Source organism: Dipodomys merriami, unplaced genomic scaffold, assembly GCF_024711535.1.
Source record: "Dipodomys merriami isolate MVZ:Mamm:240054 unplaced genomic scaffold, mDipMer1.0.p SCAF_5, whole genome shotgun sequence".
In the NCBI taxonomy this organism is placed as follows: domain Eukaryota; kingdom Metazoa; phylum Chordata; class Mammalia; order Rodentia; family Heteromyidae; genus Dipodomys; species Dipodomys merriami.
In genome coordinates this window covers 11573943-11597679 of record NW_027206068.1, presented here as the reverse complement: position 1 = coordinate 11597679, position 23737 = coordinate 11573943, and the positions used below count along the sequence as shown (strand labels likewise).

Here is a 23737-nt window from a genome sequence, read left to right as displayed (position 1 = left end):
GAAGATTTCCCCAGTCTTAAAAGAGAAAATCTTATTACATAACAGAGGCTTACAGAACACCTAACAAGTAGGATCCTAGGAGGAACAAATGCTAGGCACATTATAGTAAAAATGCTAGAGTTCAGCAATAAAGAAACAATCTTGCATGCAGCAAAAGCAAAGAAGGAGCTATACTACAAAGGGAAAAAAATTGGAATCACTACAGATCTCTTCACAAACTGAATATAAGGAAAACCTGGGAAAATACCATCCGAGCCCTGAAATCCAATAACTGCCACCCAGACTAGTATATACAGCGAAGCTAACATTCATATTTGACGGAGAAACTAAAACTTTAAAAGTAAAGAAAAACTAAATGAATTCATAAACAATAAGCCAGCATTACAAAGAATATTAAGAGAAGGATTACAATCTGAAGAAAACAATCAAGATCAGGGATCCATACCAGATAGATATCACTAGGAGACCAATTTAGTAAACATAGGACAGGAAAGAAGAAAAACTTATGAAAGCAAACCTGTCAAAGACCCAACAAAAAAAGAGAACTACAGACCAATATCTGAAGAATACAGATTCAAAGCTCCTCAATAAAATTTTAGCCAATAGAATCCAGAAATAATTATAAAAAATCACATATTACAATCAAGTAGGCTTCATCCCAGAGATACAGGGATGGTTTAACATATGTAAATCAGTAAATATAACCCATCACATCAACAGATCCAAGGTCAAGAACCACATGATTATCTCCATTGACTCAGAAAAGGCTTTTGATAAAATACAACACTCATTCATGTTAAAATCTCTGGAGAAAATAGGAATAGAAGGAACATTCCTTAATACAATAAAAGCCTTATATGACAGACCAATAGCCAATATTATAGTTAATGGGGAAAAACTGCAACCAATTCCCCTAAAAATAGGAATAAGGCAAGGATGCCCATTCTCTCCACTCCTCTTCAACATAGTTCTGGAAACCTTAGCAACAGCAATAAGGCAAGAAAGAGACATTAAAGGGATCTGCATAGGAGAAGGAAGATGTTAAACTATCACTTTTTACAGATGACATTAATTTTATATCTTAACGATCCCAAAAGCTCCACCTCTAAACTCTTAGAGCTTCTGCAAAGTAGCAGGATACAAAATTAGCCCACAAAAATCAGTCACCTTTTTGTACACCAACAATGTACACGCAGAAAGGGAATTCAAGGCAACAACCCCATTCACAATAACCTAAAAAAAATATCTAGGAATTAACCTAACCAAAGATGTAAAGGATCTATTTAATGAAAACTATAAAAGCCTAAAAAAGAAATCATAGAAGACACCAAGAAATGGAAAGACCTCCCATGTTCTTGGATAGGCAGAATTAATATAGTGAAAATGGCCCATACTTCCAACATTGATATATAAATTCAATGCAATTCCCATTAAAATCCCAATGATGTACTTTACTGAAATAGAGAAAACAGTCCAAAAATTAATATGAAACAACAAAAGACCTAGAATAGCCAAAGCAATTCTAGACAAAAGAAAGAATGCAGGAGGGATCATAATACCGGATTTCAAGCTCTACTATTATAGAGCTATAATAACAAAGACAGCTTGGTAAAGAAAGAGACCCAAAAACCAATGGAATAGATTAGAAGATCCAGAAATAAAACCACATACTTGCAGTCAGCTGATATTTGACAAAGGAGCCAAAAACAGTGGAAAAAACATAGCCTCTTCAACTACTGGTGCTGGGAAAACTGGGCGGCTACATGCAGAAAACTAAAAGTGGACCCTGGCCTGTCACCATACACTAACATCAACCCAAAATGGATTAAAGACCTTAACATCAAATCTGATACTCTGAAACTACTGTACGACAGAGTAGGAGAGACACTTGAACTTACAGACACAGGCAGGAACTTCCTGAACAGAGTCTCAGAGTCACAACAAATTGGAGAGAGTGTTGATAAATGGGACTACCTTAAAATAAAAAGTTTCTGCACAGCTAAAGACATAGCAACAAAACTACAACGACAGCCAACTAATTGGGAAAAAATATTTACCAGCAACATATCAGACAAGGGCCTAATACCCATTATATACAGGGAACTCAAGAAACTATCCCCTCCCAAATCTAACAAACCAATCATTAAATGGGCAAGGAGCTAAATAGAGAATTCTCAGAAGAGGAGATAAAAATGGCAAAGAAACATATGAGGAAATAAAGGAAATGAAATTAAAAACAACCCTGAGATACTACCTTACCCCAGTCAGAATGGCCAATATCCTAAATTCAGCCAATGACAAATGCTGGAGGGGATGCGGAAAAAGAGGAACCCTATTGCATTGTTGGTGGGAATATACACTAATACAGCCACTTTGGAAAGCAGTCTGGAGGTACCTCAGAAAGCTAAACATAGACCTCCCCTGTGACTCAACCATACCACTCCTAGGCATCTACCCTAGCAACAGGAACCAGAATACAAGGACACATGCATTTCCATGTTCATTGCAGTACTGTTCACAAGATATGGAAACAACCCAGATGCCCCACTATAGATGAATGGATCCAAAATTGTGGTACCTATATACAATGGAAAATTATGCAGCCATTAAAAAGGACAAAATAATGGCATTTGCAGGGAAATGGATCCAACTAGAGCAAATCATTTTGAGTAAGGTGAGCCAAGAGCAAAGAGACAAATGGCACATCATCTCCCTGATATGTGGATGCTAAAGCCAAAATGTAAGGAGATATGACAAAGTAAACAGGACTCTAGAAACAAAGGACTTCCACTCATTTTGTCATATCATGCTAAATGACTCCAGGTTCTTGACCAACTATATGGTATATATATATATGTGCATCAGGGAAGCTAGGAGGGGAACACAGAATCAGAGGGAAACAGGAAAACATACAACAGAGGGCCCCATCAGCTGCAATGGACAAAGATGAAAATGAACTAAGCAACTCAAAGGCAGTGATGGGAGGGAGGAAATGAGAGGGAAAGAGGGAACAGCTTATACTAAGCAAAAGGAAAGAAATGTAAATATCACCTGATGTAGAAGAAATAGTTGTACTGTCAAAGCTCATAGAATTCACAAATTTTATAAACCATGATAATAACAATTTGCCTTGTGAAGGTTAAAATGTGTTTGTGACTTTAACTGAGTATCATTCTTCCACAATACTGTGAAGTATGTGAAATTTATGTAATCACCTGATCTCAATAAAAAAAATTTTTTTAAGGCACAAAACAAGCAGCAGAGCTAGCTGAAATGCTTTTCCTGCCCCATTCCTTCCTGAGGAAGCTCGCACAGCTGGTTCTTCTAAGCAGAAGGAAAAAGCCAGCATTTTGCTCGGTGTCTACCTGGCCAGCAAAGAAAGGAAAGCCTTTCTCTCCCAACCTCTCTGTCCTAGGCTTATTTAGAAAGCCAAAGCGGAGCCACAGAAAACTCCTTGGCACAGTGGAAACTCCTGCGAAGACAGACTGGCACGGATGAGCACATGGGACAGGAATATTTAGGACCCACTTGTGAGGTCTCTCCTTCCCGAAGGCCACACCCTATAGGGCTCACAACACTGCTGTTTGCAATGACAAGCAAAATTCTTGTTTAGAAAAAGGCTATTTTTTATACCCATAATCAACAACTCTTGTATATGTGAGTTTAACAACTAACTCTACACAAAAACTAACTCTATCCAAAAAGTGAAGGATAAAGGCCACTGAACAGAAATAGGACCCTGGAGTGGAACATTAGTATGGAGTGGGAGTGAGGTACTAGAAACTCCCATAATCTAGACCTTGGCTGCCTCTCCAGTATGATCCTTGCCTGGCCTACCACACTGGGCAATTTGGGGAATCAAACAAGATCACATGCTCATTTGGAAGCAAAAAGCATTCTACAAGCCCATTTAATTGTGATTTAAAAATCTTTCTCTGGTTTCTGGCCATAGGAGTTACTTTGACATGTGTTGCTATGTCGTCCACATGAGAAAATAGGGCAACAAACTTAGATGGAGGCAAACTATGGGCAGCAGAAAATACTTCACTGCCTGGGATTCTCACCATCTCACATCTCCATCTCCACAACCACCGAAACCACAGAGCAACACAATCTTAGGACTGGGAGGACAGAGAGTTGAGGTTTTCCCAAATAAAGATGATGACATATAGAGTCAAGTTGCTTCTTCTCAGTTCTTCAGCTTGTCTTTCTTGGGATAAACTTTCATAAAATATATTAATTTAGGGGCTCTGTTCAATTATTCCCATTTGTCTTGTGGAGTCCTGGACTTTGTAGAGTTACAGGATAATCTCTGCAGGTGTGTCTCTTAGAGTAATAGTCTCCCACTGTCTATAGACTCCTATAGTAATAGTATTCCCACTGTCTCCATAGGCAACTGGCTTCCTGAGCCATAAACTGAACAGCTGTCCTCACAGGCACAGCATGAAGTGAACGAATGCTCTGCCTGCTCCTTAAATGTGGTATTTATGCACCATGAGTCAGCTGGCAACACAAGCAAAGCTGGTGGTGAGAAGGCAGCCACATCTTCCCACCATACACTCACCTATGACTGGAACTTAACTTCCCAACTTACCTGTTTATAGGGAAACCTATAAGTAGGTAACTTGCATAATAAACAGCATGATGGGTCATGCTGGATAAGCTTTCTGGTCCCCTTAGAAGGCCTATTTTCCACAGTAAATGCATACACAGAGATTTCAGCTGAGGGTGGTAGTGTTTGCTTGCAATCCCAGCACTTGGGAAGCTGAGGCAGGAGGCTCGCCTGGGCTATACAGTGAGATTTCATCTCAACAAACAAACAGATATACCATAATAAACCCACACAAAGCAAGCAAACATGCTAGTGTGAGCCTCTCCTTGAGAGGTTCTTGGGTGCCCTCTGAGGCCATACTGTCAGTTGCAGATCTCTGCGGTGCTTCCTCACGATCAGGACAGGTGGTGATTCCCTTGAGGAAGTCAGCCATGAAGACTCCTAGCTGCCTACGGGCTGCTTCTGTCTCACCAGAAGACTTGAAGACTAGAAATGGTATCTTATTTTACCTTCTGCCTTTTTAACAGTCCATTTACTGTTTTTAACGTTCTACATTTAAAGGCATTTGAAAAGTTCTCTCAAGAGCTAGGATGTAGCTCAGTGTGGTAGAGTGCTTGCCTAGCACATGCAAGGAACTGGTTTCAACCACCATCACCACTTCCTAAAACCTTCCTCTAAATTTGATAGCAGTAACCATTTGCTGTACATTCTTTCACTTAGGTGCTGCTGGGTTTTTCTGGTGCTGGTATCAGGACTTCAACTCAAGACCACTGTTCTCTCTTATTTCTTTTTCCTCTTAAGGCTGGTGCTTTACCAATTGACCCATAGCTCTACTTCTTGCTTTTTTCCTGGTTAGTCAGAGACAAGGATTTGTCTGTCGGACTTCAAATTGGGATCCTCAGATCTTAGCTTCTTAAGTAGCTAGGATTTTACGTGTGAGCCACCAGTAGCCACTGGAACCCTGTAACTTACATGTATTGCTTCATTTAAGCCTTCTCTCGACCTATGATCCAAGTGTGACATTCCTGTTGCACAGACAAAGCCTGAGCCTAGGAAAAGTTAAGTTGGTTACAGAAAGCTAAACACAGAAGGGGTGTGTGGAAGGGTTTGAAGCAGGAAAGTGTACAGTGCTTATGCCCAGCATATTCTCTGCTACTGACAATAACTTGCTTCTTTTCTTGGGCTCCACTTTGTGGAACTAAGTACCAAGATTTGTGTTAGTCCCTCTAGGATTGGGTGCAAGCCCAGGAACTCTGGTCCTATCCAGAGCCATAGGGCAGATGGCAGATGCACTGTGGGTCCTGCATTCCGCCCACCCTCCACATCAGGGCTCAGAGGTTGGAGGTTCAACTTTGCCCAAGAGAATGTTTCCACTCTTACAGTTACTTATCCTGTCCTGACTGCTGTAGTTTGGGACTATTCTGAGCCTTTCTTTCTTTTCTTTTCTTTCTTCTTTTCAGAGTGCACTAAACACCATGGCAACCAAATTATGTTTCATTTATTCTTATGCCATTTTAGGTTCAGTATTTAAATAACCCTGTTGAATTTTAAGCAGACAGATTATGTGATCCCTTTAACTGCTAACTTTACCCTCTACCTCCCCAATACTGTCTACTGGGAATCCACTAATAATGCATATGATGTAGGATTTTTGTACGCATTTTTTTTAAGTTTCAGAGAACACTGCTTGTCATTTACAAGGAACAGAAGCACCATCCCCATCTGACTCTTGGCCACACCTACTTGCTTTCTACTCCCCACAGTGCTAATCCATTGATTAAGAGGGCAGCAGGATAATCAGAATGGAAAGAATACTTTCACCATCTACCTTTCCTCTTTTTCCTCAGTTTTTCTAATGGGAAGGACAGAAATATTTTTAAAAAATATTTAGTGTTCCTCAGGGGACGTTTAGAGGACAACTGAGTGTGAAAACACTCAATTGCTGTGAAATAAGAAGAGGCAAGACTTTCACTTTCTTAATGTATACATTCTATTTTAACCAAATAACAATTCCTTGTTTTGGTAGACATTCTGGATGTCCTTAACATTCTGCTGTACTGCAAACTATCCTGCCATGAACCAGCAATGCCAGGAAACTTATAAAGAACATTTGCCCCTAGCTCCAGGTGCTCTGAAGAGAAAGTCACATTTAATGGTCACAAAGTCACAAGAGGTATATACATGGTCACGGACAACTTATTTGCTTACTTATTGATTGATTGATTGCAGGTACTGAGACGAACTCAGGGCCTTATGCTCTTGCCTGGTTTTTCCACTCAAGGCTGGTACTCTACCACTTGAGCCTTGCTTCTACCTATGGCCTTTTGCTGGTTAATGGCATTGCCCAATTTGTTAGGAAATAGAAAGACTTGGAAAAAACTATATTAAGTAAAGTAAGCCAGGCCCAAAGAAACATAGGTCCCATGGTTTCCCTTATCTGCAGTAACTAGTGTATGTCTGAGTCAAGCAGAAAAGGTCAAATGCTATGTACATATGACCACATATGATGATGTTAAGTGAAATGAACCCCAAGATAGGAACACAACTTGTTTTTTCTTTCTACGTTTTTAATGTATCTAAAATGTACTAGGTGATTTTTTTTGTTTCTCTTGTATGTTCTTCCCCAATGGTATAACCCCTGTTTTCACTGTAGTTGATGTTGGTGCCCTGCATCTTGTATATACATTTTTCTAATTTGGGGAGGGGAAGAGAAATAACAAAATGCTGAAATAAGGATACAGGTTGATCCATTATAACAATGAGATGTACAAGACACTGTAGAAAACAAACTTTACAACTTGATGGTAGGGGAGGGAGGAGTTGGGGAGGTGGGGTGGGAAGGGTTGGTAGGGGAAAAACAAAGGAGGAAGTAACAATGCTCAATAGGAAGTGTACTCACTACCTTACTCCTGTAACTGTAATCCCTCTGTACATTATTTTTACAATAAAAAAAAATAAAAAATTAAAATCAGCTTTGGGCTAGGAAGGTGGCTCAGTGGTAGAGTGCTTGCTTTGCATGAATAAGGCCCTGGGCTTGATTCCTCAGCACCACATAAGCAGAAAAAGCCAGAAGTGGCACTGTGGCTCAAGTGGTAGAACACTAGCCTTGAGCTGAAGGGCTAAGGGACAGTGCCCAGGCCCAGAGTTCAAGCCCCATAAATCGACCAAAAAAAAATCAGCTTTATGGAAGTGTAATTTATATATACAAAGTCATGTAGTTTTATTTTTGGCAAATGTAGCCACCTACCTAACCCCCATCCAATCATAATATACCATGATTTCAGAATCAGGAGGTGGTCTCTTGCTCCTTTGCTTTCAATCTTCTCCCACACTCAGTTGTATTTTATAGAATCTTGAGAAATGTTTATAAGCCCCGAAGTCCCAAGCCATTTCAGAACAGGAAATCTACCTTGAAATTTATAAAGGTGAAGAAGCATTTTTATTTATCTATTTATTTATTTAGGTACTGGGGCTTGAACTCAGAGATTTTTACCTGAAGACAATGCTCTACCACTTGAGCAATGTGCCAGTTCCTACTTTTTACAGTTTGTTTTTCAGATAAAGATCTTATGCCCTAACTATGCCATGGTAGGCCTCAGGTGTTAGTCCTCATATCTCTGCCTCCCATTACAGGTATGCACCACCACACCTTGCCTAGACTAAGATCACAAAATGAAGATGTTTTTAAATCCTCCCAGTTTCAATCCCCTGCCTTCTTATTTTTCTTTTTAGCATAATTAATAATACAGAACCATGGCTTTTCACTATGACATTAGCATACAAATATACAATATACTTTGATTATATTTACTCCCTTCTCTACCCCATCACTCCAAAATCACTTTTTCCCAAATATAAGACAGAAATTCTTGGCTAGTCTCTAGACTCCCCTCCCACTGCGCTGCCTCAGCACCAGAACAGTGCCAGGCTCAGGGTATACATTCATTAAATAACAGTTGACTAGAATGACAAAATATATGAATGAGTGATTCCTCTCAAACTAGAACTAAGAACAGAGCACTGACTTGGTGCTACCCATTCTGAGGGGCACCAGGCTCTGAAATGTTGATGGCAACACTTAGGGATACACTTTCAAATCTGGGGTTGCATTTTGGGAAAACATTTCATGCTCTGAAAATTCTTTTCACTAATGATTTTAAAGAGGAAGAGCAGCATTCATGCATGTGGCCAACCAAGTACTCAAGGGAAGGTGGTAAGTTTCAGTGGAAGGAAAATAGATCCCTGGCTTTATGTTTCTAAGCACTGTAATTATCTCCAGTCTTTGAAGCCAGTGAAAGGGAGAAATAAATATTTTAGAAGCACATTAAAGCTGCATGCACAAGCAACTCCTCCAAATACAAAGGGAGCACACTCACCTGTTCTGAGAAAAACCGGAAGCCCTTGTCCTCTCGAATACATTCATATGTCTCTCCAAGGACAGGATTAAACGGCTTGCTCCCAGCTCTGAAGTAGCTAGATGCATAGGCAGAGATGGCAAAGGCTGCCACGTATACCTGTAGATGGAAAGGAAAGAATCTGGCTACTTCTGTGTCACCAAGAAACTTGTTTTCTACAAAGAAATGAAATCAAATACTTCTCAATTTGTCTTGCTACTGTTTATCTCAGAAAGCCAAAGATTTGTCTTAGGTTTAAAGAAAACTGAAGTTACAGGTTAAAGTAATGTTCATTTTGGCCCAATGTTATAGCTTGAATATGCATGACCCCCCACAGGCTCATTATTGAAGGATTTCTCCTTAGCTAGTGACTCTGGAAACTTTAAGATATGGGGACTTGGCTGGAGGAAGTTGGCACTGAGGGGCTAAGTGGGCATGTCCTTGGGGTCTGAATCTTGTTTTGGGCATCTCTGTGTTTTTTCTCTCTGTCCCTGACCACTACAAACTTCAGCCACATGTTCTTAACGCCATGATGGTGTGCCTCAACAGAGATCTATGGACTATAATTTCTGCAACCATGAGTCAAAATAAAGAATTCCTTTGTTCAAGTTATCCTATCAAGTATTTTGTCACAGTAGCAAAAAGCCCAACTAATACCCAGAAGCAAATCAATCAGCAATTTTAAAGTGGCCATCTACTTTTTGTTGTTGTTGTTGGTTGTGGGGCTTGAACTCAGGGCCTGGGTGCTGCCTCTGAGCTCTTTTGCTCAAGGCTAGTGGTCTACCACTTTGAGCCATAGCTCCACTTCTGGTTTTTGAGTGGTTAACTGGGCATAAGGGTCTCACAGGGACTTTTCTGCTAGGGCTGGCTTCCAACCATAATCCTCAGATCTCAGCTTCCTGAGTAGCAGGATTACAGGCATAAGCCACCACTGCCATTTACTTTGATACCTAAAAGCTCAGAGGACAATTAAGATGATGATATTCATGGCATAGTGAGGTGGGTTTGGACACTTCCAGCTTCATACTACTTGGGAACCCTGACATTAGGATTTCAGGGGAGAAAAAGAGTATAAGAAGAAGCTAAACTTTCCCTGAAACTCAGGAGGATGCATCCTAAGGTTGGTTGTTTTGGTTTTGTGCCAGTTCTCTGGCCTGAATTCAGGACCTCATGCTCTTGCCTAGCTTTCTTGATCAAGGAGGTGCTCTATCACTTGAGACACACCTCTACTTCCACCTTTTTGCTGGTTAACTGGAGATAAGAATCTCAAGGACTTCTGTACCTGAGCTGGCTTTGAGCCTTGATCCTCAGATCTCCTTCTGAACAGCTAGGAACACAGGTATGAACCACTGGTACCTGGCATAACCATTCAAAAAGCCTAAAAAGCAGAGCACGGTGGCTCATGCCTGTAAACCTAGCTACTCAGGAGCTGAGATCTGAGGATCACAGTTTGAAGCCAGCCTGTGAAGCAAAGTCCATGAGACTCTTACCTTCAATAAACTACTCAGATGAAAACAGAAGTAGCACTGTGGCTAAAGTGATAGATCACTAGTCGTGAGCACAAAGAGGCTCAGGAACAGAGCCCAGGCCCTGAGTTCAAGCCTTGGACTGGCAAAAATAGGCACCTAAAAAGTAGAAACCTAACAAATCATTTTGAGTCCAGAAAATTTGTGAGAGTAGTTTTCTGACTACGAAACAACCACTGGCTACAGTGGTTTAATCTTCTGCTTTTGGGGGAAGAAAAAAAAAAAAACTAAAAGGGGGAGGACCACAGTGATAACTATATATTCATGCAGAAATGAGAAAAATCTTTTACTGTCCCTCCTGATCAAGATGCCAGAATTTTTGTTATCATATTCTCCATTCAAAGAGATACATCTTTTTAAGAAAAACTTATTTCTTTCAGTTTGGCTAAAAGAGCTAAACCAAAGTAGTAAGAGCAGGGTTTCCTTTTCTCAACTTTTCTTTCTTCCCAGCATACTTTGAAAAGTTTCTAATACTGAAGGAAAGCCTAAGTGTCTTAAAAAAAAAAAAACTCTCACCATCATATAGCCTTCTGTGTTAACCTTTTGCAAAACAGTTGAGTGCTGCCTGCAATAAGACCCAGCTTGCCACCTCACATTGTAGATTGCTTGAGAGCTGCTGGACAGTTTATAAAAATCAATTCTTGGGCGGGGGGTATAGCAGTGGTACAGTGTCCTTCGCATGCACAAGCCCAACATCTCACACACACAAAAGTCAATTTACTATGTTTTGGCTAATCCCACTGATGACTATTTACAGTGTCAAAACCTGAGTATATGTTATTTTCTCTGCATCTGCTATGAGTTAGGAGAAAAGCAGCCAATCAGGGAGTTGTAGCCTATACAGCTTGTAGATAGCAGGATGAGCTGATAAACTACAATGTGTCTGACAATGAAATGGGTTCAGGGGACTGTAAAAGAATAGGAAGTAAGAAGGGCAAAAGAATAAGAAAATAACTGGGCACTAAATTTCTGTCATGACCTTACAGAAAACAGAAAGGAGACCCATCAACAGAAAATCATCTTTAAGGACTCCAATTTTCCCTATTTAACTTAAGGCCATTTTCCATAATCAGAAGATATAGCACAAGATGGCAGAGATGGGCTGAAGTGTTATCTTTCTATGGCACATCTATACCACATGCTCTCTTCCTCTGCCATGTTTCTTTTCTAATAAACTTACCTCTCATCTTTACTTGTATTCAGAGCTTGCCTGAATTCTTTTCTTGTCAGATGCAAGGAAGGGAGGGGAGAGGAAGGGAAGGACTGAGGTCAATTCAGCTGTCCTAAATTTCTGGCAATGTATTTGGGGCATAGGCCAGGAAGTTAGGAATTATGTGCATCTTTTCCTGTCTTGGATTTATCAAAAGGTTACACTTTCTTGTCTGTAACCTGTGAGACAGTAAGATCGCAGTCTATATGAAATGCTGAACAGTTCTGAATCGCCATCACAACTGAAAATACAATTCATTCATTATGCTGGGGGAAGAAGGAAATGGGAGGGAGTAGATGAAGCACTTCCTTTTGGGTTCATAGCACAGCAGGGGGACTTCTGCAGGAGGTAACCTGCAACATACTAAAGGTGCCTCTGTTCAGCAGTACTTCTGCTTCAGTCAATGACATAGTTAAATCTAAGCGATCTGATCATCGCAGAACATCCTAGAGGTATCCAAGATGCTGTGGGAACAAAATTCCTTTAAGAATACTTCTCTGTTCCAAGTCAATCATTGTCTTTAAAACCCTGCCTACAAATGTTGACTTGAAATCCCAGCAGAAATTCTCTGAGGAAAAATAACACAGATTTTTAAAAACAGCTTGTTTTTCTGTTTTGTCATTATTGTAACTGTCAAGAAAGAAAGTCTGCTATGGGAGACTAAGTAGGACTAGATGTTTCTTCGGGTCAGTGGTTGAGAGATTTCCCTTTAGTCTTTAGACCTCTTAAATAATGAAGTTTTCATGAAGATTAAAACCAAAGAATATATATCATCTACCTACCTTCCTTCCTCCCTTCCTCCCTCTCTTTCTTTTATTCTTTCTTTGTCTTCTGTGCTGGCACTGTGGCTTGAACTTAGGGCTTCAAGCTCTCACTTGAATTTTTCCGTTCAAGGCTGGTGTTATACCAATTGAGCCATATCTCCACTTTAGCTTTTTGCAGGCTAATTGGAGGTAAAGATTTCTCAGATTTGTCTGCCCCGGCTGGCTCTGAGCCTTAATTCTCAGAACTCAGCCTTCTAAGTAGTTAGGATTACAGGCATGGGATACCAGCACTTGGCTACATGCAGCATTTTTAAATGACTGTGTCTTCTACCAATGGGAAGATGAATCAGCTTAGGTCTGTGAAGCTGAGGGGTGCTCCAGTTCTAAGTTGGCCAATCAGAGACGACCCAGGGAAGTCTATACCTAGGGAAGACTGAAGTCCTAGCATCTCAGGCAGAACACAATGTTACTGCGTACCAGGCTACATATTGGGAAAACAAAAGAACAGTTTTCACAATGGGATCTTTCAATGTGTAAGAACAGACTTTTCCCCTACTTTATATAATGAGGAGGGGAGGGGAAGAATCTCTCTGGTGTAAAAATCTCTTTGAGTTTATTTTCCAAAATCCTAAAAAATAATGGGACAATTCCAGAAATAGCCCACAACATTCTCAAGGGAAATTTACACTGGATGAGAAAAACAGCTTACAATATTAAATTCTGTCCACCCAGGGTAGTAAAAATAAACATGCAGACAGCCCTAAAGCCATGTTTTCCAAACTGGCCTAGAGAACCATAAGATGGATGCTTCTGGAAAAAGAGGCACCATAAAATCACAGAGCAGACCTACCCCAAGCCCAAAGTTTTCTTTCCCATGCTGACTAGATCCCAACAAGGTGACTAGAAACAGCCAGGTCAAGAGGAAGGAATGTCTCTGAGAAATGATCCTCTCTTGAGAGCAATAAAAAATAAGAACCAGAGGGCAATAAAAAACTGAAAACCAGTCTGTCCATCCATGTGGGCTCTGGTAGGCCCAGATAAACAGGCTTGTGGCTCAGGACCAGGATGGACAATGCCACTGGCAGGTCTAATCCTTACCATTCTTTCCAAGGGGCTGGGAATCTGGGCAGCCTTGTCCAGCAGCTCACTGTACTCCAGCTCCTCGCAGAGCCTCTGTAGTGTGTTTAGGGGCTCATTCAGCTCCACCGGCATGGCCACTTTGGACAAGTCCTTGCCTATGTTGTTTCTCAGAATGTTCCACAGGCTGATGTTGCTGGTGTTGGGGCCTGGTGCAGGCAAACATGTTCTTCTTTTGGACCTTGCTTCCTCACCACTCTCAAGAATAGGTCCTGAAAGGCAAAAAGGCCTTGGCTATCTTTATGAAGCTTTTCACTTTAGTCCACCATTACAAACAACAACAATCTGCCAAGTACAACTGCATGCTTCTAATCCAGTTACTTAAGGGACTGAGATCTGAGGGTCATGGTTTGAAGCCAGCCAGGCTGGAAAGTATCAGAGACTCTTATTTCCAATTACCCAGAAGAAACAGAAGTGGAGCTGGGGTGTAAGTGGTGGAACATCAGCCTTGAGTGAAACAACTAAGGGAGAGCATGAAGCCCTGAGTTCAAATCCCAGTACCAGCACATTCACACATGTACATAAACACACACACAGACCCACACACAAATCTGTAATAAAACTTTTAAAAAAACTCAATTATACTATTAAAACCACTTATCCAGAGTATGACTCGACTCCAGAAAACAAGCAAAAGATTTTTGAGCAAGTAAAAACCAAAACTTAGGGCCAGGATGTATATAGATCAGTAACATAGTGTGTGCATACTATACTGCAAACTCCAGCATTGCAAAATACATACACATTTTTATACATACATATCAATGATTTTACAAACTAAAGTTCATGCAATTCATTCCTGGGGAGTCTCTTACATTCCTATTCAAAAGCTAGTTCCTCATAGCTTTAAATGCTAGAATAAAACTGGAAACTGGATTTCTATGCCTATATGATTTACTTATAAAAAAACTTTAAAAAAATTGGGCTGGGAAGGTGGCTCAGTGGTAGAACACTTTCCTTGCATGCGTGAGGCCCTGGGTTCGATTCCTCAGTACCACATAAGCAAAAAGAAAAAAAGCCAGAAGTGGCACTGTGGCTCAAGTGGTAGAGCACTAGCCTTGAGCTGAAGAGCTGAGGGACAGGACCCAGGCCCAGAGTTCAGGCCCCACGACCGGACCCAAAACAAACAAAAACAAAAAACAAAAAAAAAACTTTAAAAAATGATACCAAATTCTGACAAATGCAATTGTATGTCTTGTTTATTGTCTCTTGTTTTTAAGATGAGGTCTTGCTATGTAGTCTAGGCTGGCCTCCAAAAACTTTCTATGTAGCTCTGGGTGGCCTCGAACTATTCTTGTTTCTGCCTCCTCAGCACTAGGAGGCTGAGATATGAGGATCATGGTTTATCCATCCATGTTTTACTTTCTGCTATTCAGCTAACAGAAGTAACTGGATGTTTTTGACTTTTGGTTCATATAATCAGAATGCTCTTCAAAAAAGCTATTGTTAATGTCTGGGCAATAAGTATCCCTTCAAAAGGTGACTGTGTTAGAACCAGGTGCTAGTGGTGGCTCACACCTGTAATCCTAGCTCTTCAGGGGTTAAGATCTGGCGGATCACAGTTTGGAACCTTTCTACTGATGGGATTACACAGGTGTGTGCTCTCCTGCTTGTCTGGAAGTAGTTTCCAAAAATGGCTTTCCATATAGTCTCAAAATAGGTTCTCTGATTATACTAATCCAAGTTTTGATCTAATACCACTCTCTGCTAAAGTACTAATGGATAACACATACATTGCTTTTTACTTAATGGTGGTCAGTCCTCGAAGCATTATAGACATATATTCTCATTCATTCCTTATGACTACCTTTTGGGTAGTATAACTGTCCTCATTTAGAGATGAAGAAAAAGTGAAGCTCAGAGAAGCTAAGCAATTAACCCAGCCCACAAAATATTCTAAAAATTCTAGTATTTACTGTGAGCTGTGAAACATTCTGGAGTAACAATGCAGTGTTCTAGAGTAACAATGGACCAAGGCTTTGATTCCATCCTATTTCCTTCTGTAAACAAAATTGAGTTATAGGACATAAAGACTAGTCCTACAAACGTCTTTTCAAGATATATAGAAATTTAATCTTCCTTGGAGAATGTTTACAGAGAACCAGGGTTACCCATATCTAGTATGTAGAGATTAAAAAAAAAAAAAAGCTTGGTTAAGCTAAGGTTACAGTGGTCTGTAAGTTTCAGAGAACCAATACTCACTTCTATGCTTTTCCTAGATGCTGTCAACTGAACTATGCTCTTTGGTGCTGAACCATGTCCTCTCTTCCTAACTTTGGCCTCTGAATACCCCATTTACTCTGTGCTCCCTTTGGCTCCTTAGGGCCTCTAAGAAATGGAGGCCCTCTGCATTTCCAATCTTCCATAGCCATACTAGGGAGATCCATTTTAGTATGATGTTTACCACCAAGGGATCAAGTGATGTTTCTTCATTTCTCTTTTACTCTGCTTTCTTGACTTCTTAGAAAAACAAGTAGCACAGGAACTGTTCCTATATTACTGGGCTTCTACTTTACATGCACTCGTTTTTAGACTTTCCCGTCAAGGGTTTCTTTTTGCAGAAATATTTCAAACAAAAATTCAGAATATGATGAGCATCTCATATCTTAGCAGGTGCAACGCTGAAAAGATGCTTTTACTGACAATGGAAAAATTATCTACCTGTCCTTGTGGTCCCCAAAGGGGTAGCTCTTTAGTATTTAGACTATTCATCACCATAGTTCTAGCATAATTACTGAACAGAGAAACACTGAATTATCAGTTTAGGCACCTGCTATACTCTGTCTGCTGTGCAGGTGTGAAAATGAGTGGTATTCTGATATCTAACACACCATGCAAACAAATTAGAAATCTCAGGACATAGTATCAGATGGGATGTTCTGGATGCTAAAGGACCTATACAGGGCAATGTCCAATCAGATAGAATCTTTTTAAGGGCACCTCTCAACAGGCTTCCCACAGTCTACTTCCCACAGCCCTAAGCTGTTCGAAAGTAGCAAAGCACCCTGGGTACCCTGCAGCTCAAACTACCACTATGAAATATCTTTTGTGGTCATCATTTTTCCACTGGGTATCAAGTAGCAATAAAGGAATGTCTTACGGATACCTTGAGGGAGATAGAAGTACATTACTTTGAATAATCTAAAATCAAGCTACCATTTGAATCAGACTATTAGATACACCCTACAAAACTCTTAAATTACAACAACTGATATTTAAAGGTTAAAAAAGCCATATTCTAATGCATTTGCAGAATGTTTGACTGTAGAAGGGACAGCTGTTGAATTATTTTTGACATTCATAAAAATTCAGTGTATTCTCTATAAAATAAGTATTTGCACAAGCAGACCAATTTATTTGAATGAATATATTTTTCATATGTGGGTGCCAACACCTCATCTAAATTATGAAAAGCTGGAAGGTGTGGGGACAGTGTGTTACATTTCTAATGTAGTCCTTGCTACCCTTCCCTTTGCATGCAGCAGAAACTCTATATATGCTTGTTATTGTACTGTGAGATGCAAACATTCAGATATCCAACAATGTATATCTAGCCAGGTGCTGGTGGCTCACTCTTGTAATCCTTGTTAATCATGAGTTGAGATTTGAGGTTCCAGGTTCCGAGGCAGCCTGGGCAGAAAAGTCCATGAGACTCTTTTTCTCCAGTGAACCAGCACAAAGAGCTGCGGGTTAACGTGTTAGAACACCAGCCTTAAGCAAAAAAAACTAAGGAAGAGCACATAGTCCTGATTCAAACTTCAGTACTTCAGTACCAGCACCAAAACAAACAACAAAAAATGTAAGCTTACCTAAGGTCTGTCTTTCATTATCCAAATCATTACTGAGATTGTCTAAGGAGAGATTGTCACTTATATCACTGACATATGAATCATCATCAGAAATCTGTGGGAAAGAACAAATATATGCTAGAGAAAGAACAAACAAGGGTCACTAAATGGTCAACCATGTTGCATTCCATGTTACAAACTTATAGAAATAATTCTGAGTGCTATTTTCATAGAGGTCCATAGGCCAATCTGTCCAAGTGATACTCATGGAAAAACAACAATCATTAAATATTTATACATTCTTGATTCATTCTCATAAGGAAGAAAAAAATAGCAGTGGAATCCAAGATTTCTATTATAAAAATTCTTATTAATTCAGACAGCATTTTCAGAGTTTGCTAGTAGTTGACTAGTTAAAATTCTTCTTTGAGAAAAAGGACTTTCTATAGGAATTAATAAAAAGTAATATTACTTCCATATCCAAGGGGTGAAATTATTTATGCATGCTTATCCATAGCAATACTAGCTATGCTACTTGCCTATTCCAGAAGTAGTTTTTATTATCAACTGAAAACATTATATGCTACAAATTAATACAATAACCATATTATAGCAATACTAAAATTATATGTAATTTTATCATATAATATGGATAAGTTATACAGAATGCTAATTTCTTTCTTTGTAGTAAAAATGATATTCTCTGTTGTTGTTGTTGGTTGTGGGGCCTGAACTCTGGGCCTGGGTGCTGTCCCTGAGCTCTTTAGCTCAAGGCTAGCACTCTATCAAAGCACCACTTCCAACTTTTTCCTGCCTATGTGGTGCTGAGGAATTGAACCCAGAGCCTCATGCATGGAAAGCAAGCACTCTACCACTGAGCCACCTTCCCAGCCGTAAAATTGATATTCTTAAATAAGTAGAAGTCAGAACTTTCAATCTGTAATTGAAAAAAGTATAAAAACTAAGTAACACAAATGAGAAGGTATTCAACTATTTGTACAACTTTTTCTTCTAGCATATCACATCATTTTGTGTTTTGGGGGTATAATTTATGAAAGGACTCTGAGAATGAAATGGGTGGTGTGGAAAGGGGACATTGAGTTCAGTGTTTCTACATAGAGATCTTTACTGAACAGGTTGGTCAAAAAAGCCACAAGAGATTTGGGATGCAGCTAACTAAAAACAGTTTTCAAACCTCATTCTCTGAAGAGCTTGGAGATAATAAGACTTCTTGCGCATCAAAAAACTCTGAAAGGGAGTCAGTGATGGAGAGCCTGCTCTCATTGGAAAGCTGGTGAACCAGGGCGCGGTTTTCATCTCTGGAGTTTTCCTTTGAAAAACACAAACAAATCCACATCTATTTAAAAACAGTCTCAAGAGAAACAAAATAAACAAATGATTTAGTTGCATAAGTACAGGTCACAAGCCCATGCAAACAGACAACTCAAAGCACAGGTCAGCTCCAAAGTTGAGAAGAAGCAGGCCTCACGCAAAACGAAAAGAGAAAAAATGAAGTTCTCTCCCCAACAGGCACTTCACAGTTCAGACTCACTCCACACATCTCAAAGCCAAAACCAGGGTAGTATTTGTTCCATTTGAGAAGGGAAAATTCCAGTGCTCTGAATCACATCCCTTTATTTGCTATTGCTAAGACATTTTTATTTGACCCTAAAATTTCCTTGGAATTGTACTGAATGCAGGTCTTTGCATGGCTGATTCCAGGGGAATAGACTTTTTTTCTGTCTCTATGTGTTCCCAGAGGCTGCTTATTAGGCATTTCGTGAAAAACAGACTTGTGTTTCATCCAAAGGTGCCCCTGTGGCAGATCATTCATTATTCATGTGTAAGTGAGATGAACTCTTTTTGTCTGTCTCTGTCCACCAACAATGACTCTGCAAGGGAAGGAGACCCCTGATCTTTGACGTAGCCTCTATAAGAAGAATTTAATGAAATATCACTCCTGACTCAACACAGATGGCCCTCTATCTCCACTCCACTCCATCTAGACTTGCCCTCTGAGAAGGACCTGAATTCCCTGAGAGAAAGCTTTCTATTATATTTGCAAGTGAAAATTCAGTTTGACTCAACACATTAAGTGGTTAACTTGTATAGTCTCCAGCTGGTCATGGAAGAATATGGTAGAATAAGATTTCTGATCTGAATGAGCAGAGAACATTCAATGAACATTAAACCAAGACTGTGTGAAGAGCAAAGAGGAAGCAGAGAAGAAAGTGAGGCTAGCTGCATAGAAACTTCTGGAGAGGACTTCACAGATGTGACCTGGACCTTTGTTAGGACAGATTTAGGAAAGAATGACTAGATTCCTTAAACACGGAGGAGAAGCTCATCTTTTTCCAAGCTACAGCAGGAGTTGCTTCTAATTATGTATCTGATAAGCAAGTCTCAGAATAATGTGAGGAACAAGAGTTTAAACCAGATGATGCCTTGTCCAAAGATTTTTAGTTCAGCCTATACTGCTCAGTCTCATCCATGTAAAATACGCCTAAGGAGTGGATATCAGGACCCAAGGGTTTTTGTGTATTTCTTAACCAGTAAAGGGTTAGGAATCCCTTTATGAAGTGTTCACTTTGGGCACACACTGTCTATCCCTTTGTTTAGATTCTTCCTAAATAAGAAATCTCCCAAGGAAGATAATTTGCCACTGTTTTAACATCCATGAAGTCTTCTGAAAAGTCATCTTTTTCTTGTTCCTAATAAAGAGATCATTGTAGAATCTAAGAAGTATTACAGCTGTCATCTTAAAGGAATGGTCTCCCGCCTCTGAAAAGAGTTTGAGGACACTTGGTGATTAGCAGAACTCCTTTAAAGCAATGGAATCTTCCGTCTCCTCTGAGCCTCACCATGGGAGAAAATAATACTCTATTTACTAGTGCTGTTCATTAATTCATTACTGCACATTCCTGCTCTGTCTGTTCTTCTTCCTGGCCTGATGAATCTGTAGGAATTTCCTGGTTGGTCAACACTAAAAATAATACATCTTGAGGATTAGTTATCTGAAATGCCTGGCACCACATTTTGGACTTTTGAAATATTTGCATGTATATAAGATAAGGTATCCTGGATATGGAACACTAATCTAAACATTCATATACGTCTTACACAGCCTGAAGCTACTTTTCTATGGTATTGTTAGTGTACTTGTGTTTTGAGTGTGATCTGTCACATTAAGTCAATTGTGGAATTTTCCACGATGGCATCATATTGATACTAAAAAGGTTTGGGATTTTGTTTTTTTTGTGGGGGGGTCCAGTCGTGGGGCCTGAACTCTGGGCCTGGGCGCTGTCCCTCAGCTCTTCAGTTTAAGGCTAGCACTCTACCACTTGAGCCACAGCGCCACTTCTGGCTTTTTTTCTTTTTGCTTATGTGGTGGTAAGGAATCGAACCCAGGGCCTCAGGCATGCAAGGCAAGCACTCTACCACTGAGCCACCTTCCCAGCCCAAGGTTTGGGATTTTTAAAGCATTTCAGATTTTTTATTTTGTTTTAGGGATCCTCCCCCTTTTACAGGCAAACCACCACTTGGCTACAATTTCTAGACAACTTAAAATCTCATATGTTAAAATATTAACAGTCAGGTTGGGACTATGGCTTCATGGTAAAGTGTTTGCCTCTATGCAGGTGGTCCTGGGTTTGATTCCTCAGTATGACATAAATAAAAAAGTAATTAAAATATTAACAATCCCATTCAACAATTTCCCCTCATGCTTTGTAACTTAGGCGTAATTGCCTATCTAGTTTACTTTACAAAAAGTTAAACATGGAAAAAGGAAGGAAAAAATTCACACTACCAAAACTGATAATACATTTTTCTCCCACTTTTTTTTTTTTTTATCTTATTTTGTCTTTGGGACAGGGTCCCACAATGAAGCCCAGGCTTCCCTTAAGCTTGTAGTCTTTCTGTCTTGCTTCTAGAGTGCTGGTTATAGTTATGTAACACCATACCTGGCTCTAATCTTCTTTTTTTACTTATTTTTGTATAAGGGTATATTAACAAGGGTTTCATGGTGATAATTTCATACATTTGTTTAGCGGATTTTGAACAAGTTCACTTTTTCCCAATATTTTTATTCATCTAGTTTTGACTTTATTTTAATATGTAATTTTATTATACTAATACTATTTATATGTAATTTTATGAACTTTTCCACATTGCATCAAAACTTTTCAATATTAACATGTTCTGAACAAAAAGTCATATGAATTCAAAATAGAAAATACAGAAAATGTAAATAGAATATCACTTAAAATTCCATCAGCTTGGTAAGGAAGGCCCTTACTAACCTATTGATGTGTGTGTGTATTAAATGTTTGTGCACCTTTTTATTTAGAAAAATTAGGACCAAACTACATATAATCTGTATATTTTCTGTTGCATACACCTAATGTATTGTAAGCAATTTTCCAGATTGTTACAAACTCTCTGAGACAATGTAGATGAATCAGTAAATATCTAATTGTATGTATGTAATATTGAAAATTAAGGGTGCTTACAGGTTTGCAAAGATGGAATCTTTGTAAATATGTCTTTGCTTCTATTTCGTTGTTCTTTAGGATCATTTTCTACAAGCAGAATTATATATATATGTGTGTGTATGTGTGAAGTAGTAATCTACGTATTCATTTTATTTTTAATTTGAATAATATGTAAAAAGTACTATGTTTTATTAAGAGCAATAAATACTATAGAAATATATAAATACTATGGAAAAATGTTCTAATGTAATTGTTTTCATTTTCATTAGGCTGAATATTATTAAATATAGTCTTAATATAGGGAGAGCGAGGATAAGTGGCATATGGCACCCACATCCCCATACTTCTTTGTCCCTTCCTGTGAATTTGCAACTACAATCAGGTGATTGTGAATTTGCAAGCACAATCAGGAGCCATCTGTAAAAGGGTCTCATAAAGTAATATCATGTCATGACAATGCAGAGTAAAGCATGACTGGTGTTTGTGATGATGTTGGTGTAACAAAACTCACTGTACCCAAGTCCTATAAAAGGACAGCACGTGTGATTACATGGGGTTTATAATTCTTGATAATGATATGACTGTGCTGGTGGGCTGTGTCTTTACCAGATCACAATTTTTTATTACTATTTTAGATTATGCTCCTGCTGGATATACAAAAAAGCCAGTTAGCTGTCAATCAGCTAACCTACCTGAAGTGGTCTTCCAGGAGGAATTCCAGAAGAAGGAATTTCATGCTTGTTACCACTAAAGGCCTTGCAGTAGAACAAGATTAGGAAGAGAGATATTGAGGATTGAAGCACTGTAAAGGCTGAGGCTAACAAAACCAAAAAACATATTTAAAAACTACAGCCATATGTCCTAGGTATGTAAACAGGTATGCAGTCTATTTACTGTCCAAGTTTGTGGATGTACACTTTATATTCACCCAATAATGAAATCATCCAATAATGAAAATTTCAGAACATAGCCTAGCACCGATTCATACCTAGCAGTTATACAATTTATGACTGAGTTGAAAACTAAAACTAAAAAAAAAAAAACCCTACAATTATTTTGTGTGTGTGTGTGTATGTGTGTGTGTAGAGAGAGAATTACATCATTTTTCCATTTGTGTTGAGTTCTTCATTTACTTGGTACTATTTGTTCACTGCTTACATATTAAAATCATCTTTCTGACGTTAGTATGTGCCTTTTTTTGTTTTTGACATATGCCAAATCTATTTGACATTTCTTTTGCCATGTTTTTATTACTCTTCAATTTAGGAACTCTTCTCTGCTCCAGCAGTTTGATAAATATTCAAATCACTATTTTTCCCATTAAAATTTTTATATTTAACTTGAATTGGTTGGGGATTCATTTTATCATGCAATGGAAATAATTCAACTTCTTTCCAAATTGCTTTGAGCTGCACTGATGTACTTTATTTAATAATTCATCTCTTTCTCGTTGGTTTTTGTGATGCCTTATCAAGATATTTGTTCATTTGTTTTTTTTTTCTTGGTACTGATACTGAGAGTTTAATTCAGCTTCATATTCTTGCTTAGCTTTTTCTGCTCCAAGCTGGTGCTGTACTACATGAGCCACACCCCCACTTCTGGCTTTTTGCTGGTTCATCAGAGCTGAAAGTCTCTTAGACTTTCCTGGCCTGGCTTCAAATCTTGATCTTCACTTCTCAGCTTCCTGAGTAGCTACGATTACAGACATGAACCACTGGTACCAAGCCATTTCTTTTGTACATAAAGGAAATACCTGAAGTGACCATCGCCATTTTTACCACATCACTCACTACCTTATTTTAATTAACTGTGGGAATATGGTTTCTGTTTTTGTTTTTGCTCCTGGGGCTTGAATTCAGGGCCTGGGCACTGT

General features: G+C 39.1%; 1 protein-coding gene across 4 annotated transcripts in view; it reads right to left on the bottom strand.

Annotated features, from left to right (window-relative positions):
* The window catches only part of Osbpl3 (oxysterol binding protein like 3), a 190416-nt gene that overhangs the window by 36371 nt on the left and 130308 nt on the right, over positions 1-23737 (bottom strand). For all 4 annotated transcript variants that reach the window (XM_069996070.1, XM_069996073.1, XM_069996072.1 and 1 more), the window contains 4 exons: positions 18567-18701; positions 17393-17486; positions 13545-13795; positions 8929-9066 (listed from right to left, as the gene is read on the bottom strand). In XM_069996070.1, coding sequence (XP_069852171.1) covers positions 8929-9066; positions 13545-13795; positions 17393-17486; positions 18567-18701 — 618 coding nt within the window. The remainder of the gene's footprint in view (positions 1-8928; positions 9067-13544; positions 13796-17392; positions 17487-18566; positions 18702-23737) is intronic.